The sequence below is a fragment of the Vicia villosa genome, linkage group LG1 (assembly GCF_029867415.1).
Source record: "Vicia villosa cultivar HV-30 ecotype Madison, WI linkage group LG1, Vvil1.0, whole genome shotgun sequence".
Classification (NCBI taxonomy): Eukaryota; Viridiplantae; Streptophyta; class Magnoliopsida; order Fabales; family Fabaceae; genus Vicia; species Vicia villosa.
The window spans coordinates 117,528,766-117,542,058 of record NC_081180.1 but is presented as its reverse complement, the minus strand read 5'-3'; the positions used below and the strand labels follow the sequence as shown (position 1 = coordinate 117,542,058).

The window sequence follows — 13,293 nt, the reverse complement described above, 5'->3', positions numbered from 1 at the left end:
AACTCAAATTTTAATTTATAAGTCGATATTTTCATTACTTTGGTAGATAAATACTCTATAGTATTCTAAACATGTATGAAAAAATTATTCAAAAATTTAAAAAATAAAAGGGTAATAAAACAGTGATCGTTTTTTCAGAAAATAACAGGACTAAAACTGTATGCATAAAAAAAAATTAGAGACTAAAATATGTCATTTTTTTAGTATGAACTAAAAATATAATTTGAGATATATATAAAGACCAAAAATATATAACCCAAGATTATATTATAGTCCATTTAAAAAAAAAAAAAACAATTATGAGATATAAATAAATGAACAGGAAAATATTAAAAACCAAACGTATACTTTATTTGGTACTAAATATTGCATTAGCATGTGATTTTATGACTGAATCATGATTTCCAAACTCGTACTCATTTGACAATATCACATTGCGGTGTTTATAGCTTGGACAAGTGACTTTTTGTCCATTATGAAGAAGTTACACTTTTTACTTGTAATTAGGGGTGTTCAAAATCAAACCGGTCTAATAGAAAACCGTAAAATCGAACCAAACCAAATCGAAACCGTAAAAAATTGCATTTGGTTCGGATGTGTTTGAGTCATTTTTTAATAAACCGTGCGGTTTGGTTCGGTTTGTGGTTTGTATTTTACAAACCAAACAAAACCGCATTATGTTACAGCCCCCAAACTTCAATTAAGTTATTTCCAACCCAAACTCAAACCTATTATGCCTTACCCTTACGATTACGAATGATTTTCTCTTCCTCACACTTAAGGTTTCAGTTTAAGTCTTCTCAATTCTCTCCTAGCAGTATTGCACATTCTTCTCACCTTCTTTTCCAAATACATATCACATATTCTTTTGTAGTATTTCTTTCTTAAGTTCTTTCTTTTTCATCTTATTATTTTTATTCCACTCTTCTCTCTTCCAATTATGTTTTTAATGTTCCTCTTCTTTTATAATCGCATCTCTTCTGCTCTTTCTTTTTCATCTTTTCTAATATTTCATCTCTTCTTTTTTTCTATTTCATTATAATGTTTTTGATATTATTTTATGCTACTATTTTATATTTTTCATTTCACTTTTATCTAATACTCCCTCTGGCCATTATTATAATCAAAGATTCTCTTTTTAGATTCATTGAGTAATGAATGTATATGGTCTTTTATTAGACCATATACATTCATTACTCAATGAACCTAAAAAGAGAATCTTTGCTTATAATAATGGCCGGATGGAGTATTATTTTTGTATATTAAATAGAAAGTTGTTATCCAAATATGATGAATTTTGTTGTTATTTGATAACGAATAAATGAATAAATACAAAGTTATGTTGTCATCAATATGTGTATGTATGGCTCAATAAATTTTTGTAAAAAAAAAAACAAACCAATTCAAACCGCATTGATTTGGTTTGGTTTGGTTTTATTTCTAAAAGTCAACCGAACCAAACCAAACCGCACACTTTTTCCTCTTGCGATTCGGATATTTTTTACGTCAAAACCGCCCAAACCGCACCGCGAACATCCCTACCTATAATAACAGGTAAATCATGTCATTATAAAATTATATATTTTTTTAATCATTATAATTAATGTAATTAAAGTGAAAATGAATTATTACTGCACAGTATTTACAGTATCTAATTTTGTAGATTTTTTCTTTCCAAATACTTATTGTAGTCACGTGAATAGTGCAACTTTCTTAGTTTTTTCTGCACCCTTTCACTATCATCTATCTTCTCTTCATCTTCCAATTTCTTCACTTTATTCTTCTTCAATTATCACTTTTTTTCTTCTACAACAGAAGCTAAAGTAGAAGAACAACACTATTAGGAAGATCTTAAAGTCCCACATTGGTTGGAGATAGAGCATTGAAAGTGTTAGAACAAGATTTGTTCTGATCAATATTCTGTGTTTTGATGATAACATTATATATGAATTTTGTATAAGATAATGTGGTACTTTAATCCTTTGCATTTTCCATTTCAGGAAATATATAAAAAATATGCACAAATCAGCGCTCAGAAGCAACTGACTCAGAAGGTTCTGGATGGCTTCATCAGAACATGCTCTGGCAAGACATCAGAAGATGATCAAGCAGAATCAGAACATGAACTGAAAGCATCAGAAAAATGAAGTCAAAAGCAGAAGATCTGAAGTTCTGAATGGTATCACGCTAAAGCTCTTCATAGTCAAAAGACAGAAGATGCTCTGCACCAAGCTGTTGACTCTGATATTCAAACGTTGTTACATACAAAATCTGAGTCCAGAAGCAAGTACAAGATGAAAGGCGGAAACGTCTAATCTCTGACTGACAAAAGGAACGTTAGAAGCTACAAAAGGCAAAGTCAGTAAAAGCAGGAAAAGCAAGGCTCGAGGTAGTTGACAAAAGTGTGAAACATTAAATGCAGCGCTGTACTATTCACGCAAAGCATTAAATGCTCCCAACGGTCATTTCCTCTCAGCGCCTATAAATAGAAGTTCTGATCAGAAGCAAAGAAGAACACTTGTGCAAAAATACTGAAACGCTATCAAAATTAAAGCTCACGAACTTCATCTTCAACCTCATAAACTCTTGTAATATTTAGTGAGTGTTAAGCTTAGAACTTAAGAGAAATATCACTGTTGTGATTACAGCTTTATTAGAAGCAATCCATACTCTTGTAAACATTATTTTACATTGTTTGTAAAAGGTTCCTAGAGTGATCAAGTTGTGATCTGTAGACTCTAGAAGAATTCCTAGAGTGATCAAGTTGTGATCAGGATACTCTAGAAGACTTAGAGTGTTTCTAAGTGGATAACCATTGTAATCAGTTGGATTAGTGGATTAAATCCTCAGTTGAGGTAAATCACTCTAAGGGGGTGGACTGGAGTAGTTTCGTTAACAACGAACCAGGATAAAAATAATTGTGTTCATTGTTTTTATCTTACAAGTTTTTAAAGTCACACTTATTCAATCCCCCCCTTTCTAAGTGTTTTTCTGTCCTTCAGAAAGAATATATATATAGAGAGAGGGACACTCCTCACCTTACCAACTGGTTTTGTAAGGATGAGTTAGGTCAAACTCTAATATGGTATCAGAGCCTATCGATCGGACCATGGGCCGCCCACCGTTAATATCCACGCACCAAGCCCAAAAGAGTGCTGGGTGTGAGGGGGTGTATTAGGAAGATCCTAAAGTCCCACATTGGTTGGAGATAGAGCATTGAAATAATATATATAGAGGGACACTCCTCACCTTACCAATCGGTTTTTTAAGGATGAGCTAGGTCAAACTCTAATAAACACCATTTAATTCAACAACACCAAATCAAAAGAAGAATTCGTTTTCAAAAATTACTACGAAGTACAAAGCCGGTCAAAAGATCCAGACATGACCAAAATACCAAAACAGACAAAAAGGACTCAACAGTAAACTCTATTACAATATCTGTTCAATTTCCTATTATTGTTCGATCTAAAAAGGACAATATCAATCACATCCCTGCTCTGGAGAGAGAGAGAGAGAGAGAGAGAGAGAGAGAGAGAGAGAGAGAGAGAGAGAGAGAGAGAGAGAGAGAGAGAGAGAGAGAGAGAGAGAGAGAGAGAGAGAGAGAGAGAGAGAGAGAGAGAGAGAGAGAGAGAGAGAGAGAGAGAGAGAGAGAGAGAGAGAGAGAGTCACTAGTCTTGTTTTGAAAAATAATCTTATTGCGAATTGACCAAATCATCATCATCTTCGTCCTCCACCAACACCAAATTATTTCTACTAAAAAATTTATTTACTTTTGAGAAAGAATATAATCTAAAATTGTTATTTGATATTTATAGATTTGGGTTATTGGATTTGGATTTTACTAAATACGAGTTATACTAAGATCTATAAACATCAAATGACAATTTTAAATCTGAGATGAACAAGTACTGAATTCAATGTCAGTAACCCTGTAAACTAAGATCAAACAACTTCTGACACTAATCTCTTTTAGTTTTTCAGATTTGTTGAACTTGTTATTTTTAGACCTGTTTTTTAGATTTGGTCGACAAATTTTGAGTTTTTTTTTTGTCTAAGATTTTTTGGTGTTGTTTTATTAATAGTGACTCTTGATTTTAGAATTTTGTGGTGGCTCTGTAATATATATTTTGATTTTGTGGTGGCTTTGTAATTTTTATTTGTGATAGTTGTGTTTAAATTTTTTTGGCGTAATAGAGACTTTTTTTTTGGGTTAGAATTTTGTAATAAATATGCAGTTTGTTTTTCTAGATTTGTTGTAATAATTAGTTTTTAGATTGTTTTAGTGGGATTTTATTTTGAGATTTTTTGGAAATATTTTTTTGGTGGATTTAGATTTGTGTTTTCAACTTGTAGGACACCAAATTTTTTCCTAAATGTATATAATAAAATTGATATGAGATTGAATCCGAATTGAGATTTAAATAATAACAATGATATGAGCTTATTATTTTGGTGGATTAAGAGATTTTATTTTGAGATATTTTTGAAAATATTTTTTTGGTGAATTTAGAGTTTTTTTTTTTTTTTCAGATTTGAGGACCCCAGATTTTTTCCAAATATATATAATAAGATTGATATGATTGAAATTCGAATCTTATTATTTATTCCATTTGAAGACACCATTTTTTTTTTAGATTTAGATAATAACATTTATATAAGCTTATAATCTAGATTTGATAATTTTCTTTTCAAATTTGAAAATACGAGATTTTTTTATCAATTTAGTGATTTATATAAGCTTATAATCTAGATTTGATAATTTTCTTTTCAAATTTGAAAATACGAGATTTTTTTATCAATTTAGTAATTTAGTGATTTCAATAATTGATAGTCTGAATTTGATAATATTTTGTGTGTTATTCAATGAATAAGAGATATTTTAAATTACTTAAAATAAAAAATATTAAATAATTAATAGTTAAAATTAGATTAAAAAATAGTAATAAATAATTTCCATCACAGTGTTCAAATTAAATAATAATATCAAATCGTTCAAATTAAATAATAATTTATCAATGACAAAAAATACAAATTCTCCATTGAAACCTAAAATCAACAGCCGGACTAAACGCGGCCACCGTATCATATTATCAATTAATCTAATAATAATGACCGAGTCTTCAATTAATCTATCTATCTAAAACCACAACCACTTTGTCTTTACTATTATCAAATGTCAGCACCAAGTTTTACCAAATAATTCATAATTATTAGATTTAAGAAGAATTATAAAAGCATTCACAGACCAAATCCATGCCAAAAGGCATTCACAGACCAAATCCATGCCAAAAGGCATTCACAAACCAAATCCATGCCAATACCATTCAAAAACCAAATTCATACCAATAGCATTCACATTAACAATAATTTTTACTCTAATATAAAAAAGTGCATTACAAAAAGTGCATTACATAAGAATCTTATCTGAAACAAGCCAAACACTTTTATTCAATGACACATATTAGGAGACAAACCGAACATAAAACACACTTAAACAAAGTACATAAAAACAGAATTTGATAAAACACACTCATTAAACAACATACATAAAAACAGCAGAATTTGAGATCAATGCATCGACATATCACTGGAAGCAATGAGAGAATAATTTGAATGAGGTATGAACCAAGGCTTCAGAAGAGGATCAGAAAACATAGACATATCATTAGAGCGACCGTTAACATTTTCAGCCTTTTCCACCACCGAGTTCAGGAATTGCAATCTATCTTCAAGCTCCTTTGTTTGTGCCCTAATAACATTGTTTGCCGCCTCCATTTCAGTACGGGCGTCCACGGCCGCCTTAATTTTCTGCTTAAGACCCTCGTTCTCACTTTTCAATCTGCCAGCTTCTTCGGTCAGATCTTCAACCTGTTTCTGCTTCCTCATTCTCGACCGCTTTGCGGATTCGCGGTTCGACTGCATACGTTTTCTCTTCTTCTCCTCGAGGAGGAGTGGATCCCCACCGTCTGAACCTGAACTGACGCGGCGGTGACCAGAAGACATTGCGTGAAGTTTTGAATTTGAATTTGAATAGGTAATTTTGTAAAAATCGATGGAAATCGTAGAATTGTGCAGATCTGATAAGAAAAATTTTAGAAAAGAGGAAAAGACTAGACAGATTACGGAGATGAGATGAGATAAATTTATGAAAACACGTAAAACCAGTAGAGGAAGGCAACGGAGAATGAATGCTGAAGACGGATGCGTCGAATAGGGTTCACCATAGAAATTCCAAAATCATTGAAGTTTTTTTGGAATCAAATCAGAAACCCTAAATTGAGAACGGTTTATGGAGGGAAAATTGAGAATAGAGAAACCCTAGATCGAATTAGGATTGAGAAATTTCGTGTTGAGATAAGAGGGTAGGTGAGGAAGGTTTTGAATGGATATGAATGGTGGCTTTTATAGAGAGAGAAAAATCTGGAAAGAAATTGAAAACGTGCTTAGTGGTATGAATTTTGATTTTTTTTATGGATATTCTTTATTTTTGTTTATTTGAAAAGGTATATACTGGTAGTACTTATCTTTAAAATTTTATTTAAAGCATGTTATTAATTAAATATTTTTATTAAATAAATGTTTTTGAAAGTTGGAAAATAATCAATTTTCAAGAGCTTGATTTGGTTCATAACGCGTCACAGCTGGCGGCAGAGTGACGACTAAAGATCGACGGCTTTGAAAAGATATGATTTTACCAAATAAAGAATTTTAATTCTATCTACTGAATTATATTTACCTATTATGCATTTTTATTATCATAAATATAAAATAGAAAATATGACATTAAAGGACAAAATTTAGAAAATACTTCTAATAAATCATGTGGCAATTTTTTCCTCAATTGAGTTTACATTTAAAAAAACTTATTATGATGTCTATCTAAACTATCCAGTGAACAAGCTTAGTATACATTGTATATGGGTATCACAAATTTCGGATATCATTATTTTTTGACCTTTTTTATTTATTTATAAAAGATCATATTTTTTACATATATATATATATATATATATATATATATATATATATATATATATATATATATATATATATATATATATATATATATATATATATATATATATATATATATATATATATATATATATATATATTAAATTAAATTAAATTATTATATTGCTTTAATAGTAGTTTTTATAGTTTAATTGATATGCATTTATGTATAAAGATATTTTACATAGCTTTTATTTTAAATAATTTCAAAATAATTTAAAATCTATTATATATTGACATTCGAATTTTTTTATATAAACTCTAATTTTAAAATATTTTTACAAATATTTTTATATATTGACATTATCTATTTTAAAATATTTTATATATTGACATTATCTAATATGGTTCGATTAAATTCACATAAATAAAATAACATGGTCATAGAAGCGATTTTCGGCAAGCTAGGTGATTTCCGACGAGCATCTTAGGATTCTTATTCTTGTCCTCGTCGTTGCGGCGCCCACTCCGGTCAGGTTTAAAGTCCTAGCCTTCGGGTTTTGGGACTAACTGAGGGAAGCAAAACAGTGGAGTGGGATTCTCTAATTTCGGCAATGATTAGGGGGAGAGGAAGGCCAAAAAAATCGGTGGCTTCTTCTCCAACCAACACCTTGAACCTAGGGAAACAAACGGAGACGAATAATGCTTCAAATAGTGCAACTGTGACCGAGGAAGTTGAGACATCTGAGGAGAAAAAGGACGAAGCTCTGTACGAACCTGAAGTGGAAAAACCTAAATCGGTTCCTAAAGATTTAGGGGTGAAGAAGAAACTATGGGTGGATGTGATAAGTGACAATTGAGTTCTGTGCGCCAAAAATTGAAGTAGGAGAGTCTATTGTGGAGATTGAAACTGAGGATGTAGATACAAAATTGAGATTTTGGGAGACTTCATTGATTATGTATGCGCTAGGTAAGAACTTAAGCATGAACATTGTTAAGCAGTACATGACTAAATTTTGGAACTATGTTCGACTTCCTGACATGTTCTACCATGAATAGGGCTATTTCTTGCTAAAATTCCACTCATTCGATGATATGGATCAAGTCTTCAGGAGTGGACCTTACACAATTCATGGAGTACTTATGATTCTAAAGGAATGGAATAAGTATTTTAATTTCAAGAGGGATATGATGCGGACATTACCAGTCTGGGTGAAACTTCCTAATCTTCCCCTATACCTGTGGAATCCTAAGAGCCTAGGTAAGATTGGAAGTGTCATCGGCTCGCCAGTATGCACAAACAAATGTACATCCCATAAACTTCGGGTATCGTATGCTCGAATTTTAGTAGAAGTGGACATTACATCCAAGATGCAGGAGAGTATCAAGATTAGAGATGATGAAGGTCAGGTTATCACCTAACCTATTGAACGGGAATGGAGACCTAAGTATTGTGATACATGCAAGAAAATGGGACATCGATGCTCAGCAATCGTTAATACGAAAAGTTGGAAGCCAAAAGAGATTCAAGCAACCCCAAAACCTGTAGCAGTCACAGAGAATGCTGATATGACTAGTAAAAAAGAGCAGAAGGTAACAGAGGCCTCCAAGCCTCGGACCCTGGAGGTTGGAGAAGCTTCAAAGCCGTGGACACAGGTGTTGAGTACTGGTAAGAAAAGTAGAAATAGCAAGGGAACCAACCCTAAGAAAGATGAGGAAATGTTATTGAGCAATGGATTCGCGTCACTTTGGAATTGGAATGACTCTGAAGTGATCCATGATCCTCCAATATGATTGTTTCTTTAAATATTCAGGGAATCAATAAAACAGGTAAGTGCAGAGAGGTTAACTCCCACCTCTTTAATTTGCACCTTGCACTTGTCATTTTGATTGAAACTCGGGTAAAAGCTAATAAAGCTGCTAGTGTTAGAAATAAGTTTTGGTCTGGTTTGAGCTATTTGGATAACTATAGCAACCATCCCAATGGTAGACTCTGGATTCTGTTTGATGAAAATAAGGTTAAGGTCAAGTATGTTTGTATTACTCCTCAAATTATTCACATAGAGGTTTATGGGATGGACGGAAAATTTCTGTATCTATGCACGGGGATATATGCTACGAACTCCCTCAATGAGAGAAGGAAGCTGTGGAAAGATATCGAAGAGCTTCAACCAGATTCTACTCAACCTTGGATCCTTCTTGGTGACTTTAATAATGTTTTGTGGGCTACTGATAGGATTGGTGGGAATCAGGTAGTGGAAGCGGAATTTGTGGACTTGGAAAATATGATGGAAACTATGGGGCTGTATGAGAAGGATAGTAGCGGAGTCCAGTACACCTGGTCCAATAAACAATCTAGGGGAACTATCTATTCTAGAATAGATAGAGTAATTGAGAACCTTATTTAGCATCAACAGAACAGTGACAATACTCTTAGCATCTTGGAGTCGGGTATCTCAGATCACTCTCTATTGTTTTTAGAAGGGACTGTTAGTAGTGAACACAGGAGAAGACAATTCAAATTCCCCAATATTATTACTCAAGCTACAGGTTTCCTGGAAGCTGTGAAGAACAATTGGGATTTACCTATAGAGGGGAGGAGTATGTACGTTATGTGGAAAAAGCTCCAACGGTTACAACCTGTCGTAAAGGCTATTAGCAAACCGCTAAAAGGGCTTAACGAACAAATTGCTAAGACTAGGAGGGGTTTGTCCATTGCTTAGGAAACATTATTTGTGATAGAATGAATGGGGACTTAATTGAGAGGGTGAAATTGTGTACAGAGGTTGTTGTTCACTTGAACAATATAGAGGAATAAATGCTTTACCAAAGTTCCAAGCTGGATAGGATTAGAATGGGAGATGGAATAATGCGTTTTTCCACGCCATGCTGAAAGCCAAGTTTAAATAAACTCGGATCCAGTTGTTGGTAAAAGATGACAGCATTGTTCTAAAATCTCAGGATGACATAAAGGGGGAGATTTTACTGTTCTATGAGAATCTGGTTGGTCAGTCTGCAAGGTCTATGCGAGGTATTGACATTGATGCCATGAGGAAAGGTCCCCAATCGAATGAGTTGCAAAGGGACTGCCTCACTGCGCCGGTTACGGAAGAGGAAAACGCGTGCTTCTACAAAACTGCGTGGGGGATTATTAAACACGACTTGATAAAGCCTGTCAGGGCATTCTTTGACAAGGAAATTATGTACAAGGAGATCAACAACTCTATTTTCACGCTTATTCCGAAAGTTCCAAATGCTAGCAGGGTCAAGGATTTTCGGCCAATTTCGTGTTGCACCGTAGTTTATAAAGTTATTTCTAAAATTATAGCAAACAGGTTAGGCAAAGTGATTGGCCAAGTGGTAAATTGTAGCCAAACTGCTTTTATCCCTGACAAGCGTATGTAGGACCATGTATTATTGGGGTACGAGCTCATTATAGGTTACAGCCATAACAGTGGCCCTCCTAGATGTATGATCCAGATGGATCTTCAGAAGGCGTACGACTCGGTAGAGTGGGGTGCTGCAGAGGACATCTTACGAGAGATGAACTTTCCGCATCAGTTTATCCGTTGGATCATGCTGACCATAAATACTGTATCTTATCGATATAATGTTAATGGAGAGCATACAAATCTGTTGGTTGCTAAGAGGGGTCTCAGGCAAGGAGACCCGCTTTCCCCCGTGATCTTTGTGCTTATTATGGAATATCTGCACCGTATCCTCCAAAGGCTGGAAGATATCCCAACTTTTAACTTTCATGCGTAGTGTGATAAACTGGGTATTATCAATCTTAGCTTCGCTGATGACTTGCTCCTATTTTCTAGGGGCGACCCTGGTCCGTTGAGCTTTTGATGCAGACGTTCAATAAGTTTGTGGCTTCCTCTGGTCTTAGCGCAAATCCGTTGAAATGTAAAATTTATTTGGTAATATGCCCCATCAAGATAGAGATGAAATTCAGAAGATAACTTCCTTCCAATAAAGTGCGCGCTCTTCCTTTTCGGTATCTTGGTATACCGCTTACAAGCAAAAAGCTAACAGTAGCGCAGTGTAGTATTCTAGTTGATGAGCTTGTTAATAGAATCCGCCATTGGAGTTCTAGGCTTCTTAGTCTTGCGGGTAGGCTGCAGCTTGTGAATAACACTCTGTTTCTGATTACAAACTTTTGGCTTCAGAGCATCCCGATCCCTAAATTGGTGATGAATAAGGTGAAGCAGTCTGTTGTGCCTTTCTTTGGTCTGGTATGATAAGGTTACGTGTAAGTCTCTGGTTGCTTGGGAGAAAATGTGCAAGCCGAAGAACCAAGGTGGTCTGAACATTCTCTGCTTGGAGACTTGGAGGATGGTGAGCATCCTTAAGCTGTTGTGGAAAATTAATATGAAAGAGGATAGTTTATGGGTGAAATGGATTCACGCTTACTATACGAAGCAGGAATCTATCATGAATGTGCCGGTAAAAACCAACTGTTCCTGGATTCTCAAAATTATTCTGTTAAGTCGGCAGGTGGCGGATGGTTTACAAGGCTGGAATAACATGCTACTGAATGGTAAATTTGAATCCAAAAAGGTCTACTTAGAGCTGCAGAATTATCGTCCCACTGTCAGTTGGAAAAGTTTGTTCTTCAACAATTTTGCTCGTCCGCGAGCGAAATTTACAGTTTGGATGGCTTGCCACAACAGCCTTGCAACAAAAGAGAGGCTTCACAAATTCTCTATGCTTGACAGTGATACTTGTTGCTTTTGTAGAGAACAGGAATCCTTAAGTCATTTGTTCTTCAAGTGTAGGCAACTTGCAATTATTTGGTGTTCCGTGTTGTAGTGGTTACATTGCGATCATCACCCGCAAGAATTGAGCGAGGAGTTAAATTGGATCGTTAATTGCAGTAAAGGTAAGGGCCATAAAGTTATTCTCCTTAAGACTGCGTTTACGGAAACTGTGTATGAACTGTGGAAGTTTCGAAACCTTGTTTGTTTTAGGGATAAGAATGTTATTCCTAGCATAGAGGATAAGATAGTGGGAACTGTTGTTCTTAGATGTTGGATGAAGTCTAACTTGAGACCTTATGTAGCTAGACTTATGTTGTCTTAGTGGTTGTTTTGCGGCTGGATCGTTTGATCGCCATACTTATATTGTTTTTGGGTTTGAATTATAGTATTCTCATTTCCAAAAAAATAAATAAATAACACGGTCATACATAATAACTTATCTAATTTTTTTAATAATAATAATAATAATATTTCAATTTGAGTTTATTAAAAAATTGAATAAATGGATAAAAATACGATTCTTTTTTTTTTCATGTTTCATTTGTTTAACTTGTGTAAATTACTAATTGCAGCAATTAGTGGAGGAGAAATACTTGCATGGATACTTTGCATGGATACGAACCTAAATTCATACTTTTAGGAACAACCAATGTAAAGAGAGAGAATATAAATTTGTTTAAATTTTAATTTCGTTTTTAATTGGTATCATTGGGGTGGTTGAGATAAAAGAGGAGAGAGACAATTTTATTTTTAATTTTTAATTAATAAAAAAATGTGATTGGTTGTGTGTAATTACAGGTGTTATGGTTGTGTCTATGTAAGTATTTTTCTTAGTGGAGGATAAAGAGAATAATTAGAGGTGTATTAGATTGAAATTTCAAAAAATTATTTTTGATGAAAAAAGTTTTGAACTTAAAAGAAATTGTAGAATTATATTATTTTTTCTAGACTTTTTTAAAAAAAAAATTGTTTATAATAAAAAAAAATCAGTTTGGATTTCTAAATATTTATAATACAGCGTTTTAAAATTTCAAATTTTTTTTATGGAATTTTGAGATTTAAAAGAACTTAATGAATTTATTTAATCAAAAAACAAAGAATAAATAAAAAAACCAATAAGTAAATTATAAATCAACATAAATATTAAATCTTTTAATAATAAAATAATTGGTATTGTCTAAAACAACCAATTCTGATTTTAACTTCATATTCTAATTAACACTTTTTTTAGGTATTTAAAAATATGATGGTCTGTCATATATTAACATCTTATATTTTCAGTTTCTTACATTTGAACAACATATTTAATTAGACTAAATTATAGGGGTGGCAAACGGGCATGCCCGCCCCGTTTAGGCCCGCGAAAAAATAAGGCAGGGCAGGACGGGCATATTTGATTGTGCGGGTCTAAAACCTTGCCCCCATCCCCAAAAAAAATGAGGGTGGGGCGGGGAAAGTTCGCGAGCATTGAACCTTTTAGGCCTAAAATTAGTGAAATTGTATGAAAAAACTAATGCCCGCAAAATCCCGCAAAAAACGGGGCGAGCACATTAAAGTGAGTGGGCCTAAAACT

General features: G+C 33.6%; 1 protein-coding gene across 1 annotated transcript; it reads right to left on the bottom strand.

Annotated features, from left to right (window-relative positions):
- Positions 1-5,423: 5,423 nt before the first annotated feature.
- Positions 5,424-6,453, bottom strand: LOC131615242 (bZIP transcription factor 53-like). Its single transcript, XM_058886714.1, has one exon. The coding sequence runs from the start codon at positions 6,004-6,006 to the stop codon at positions 5,572-5,574; it is 435 nt and encodes a 144-aa protein (XP_058742697.1). The 5' UTR covers positions 6,007-6,453; the 3' UTR covers positions 5,424-5,571.
- Positions 6,454-13,293: the final 6,840 nt, after the last annotated feature.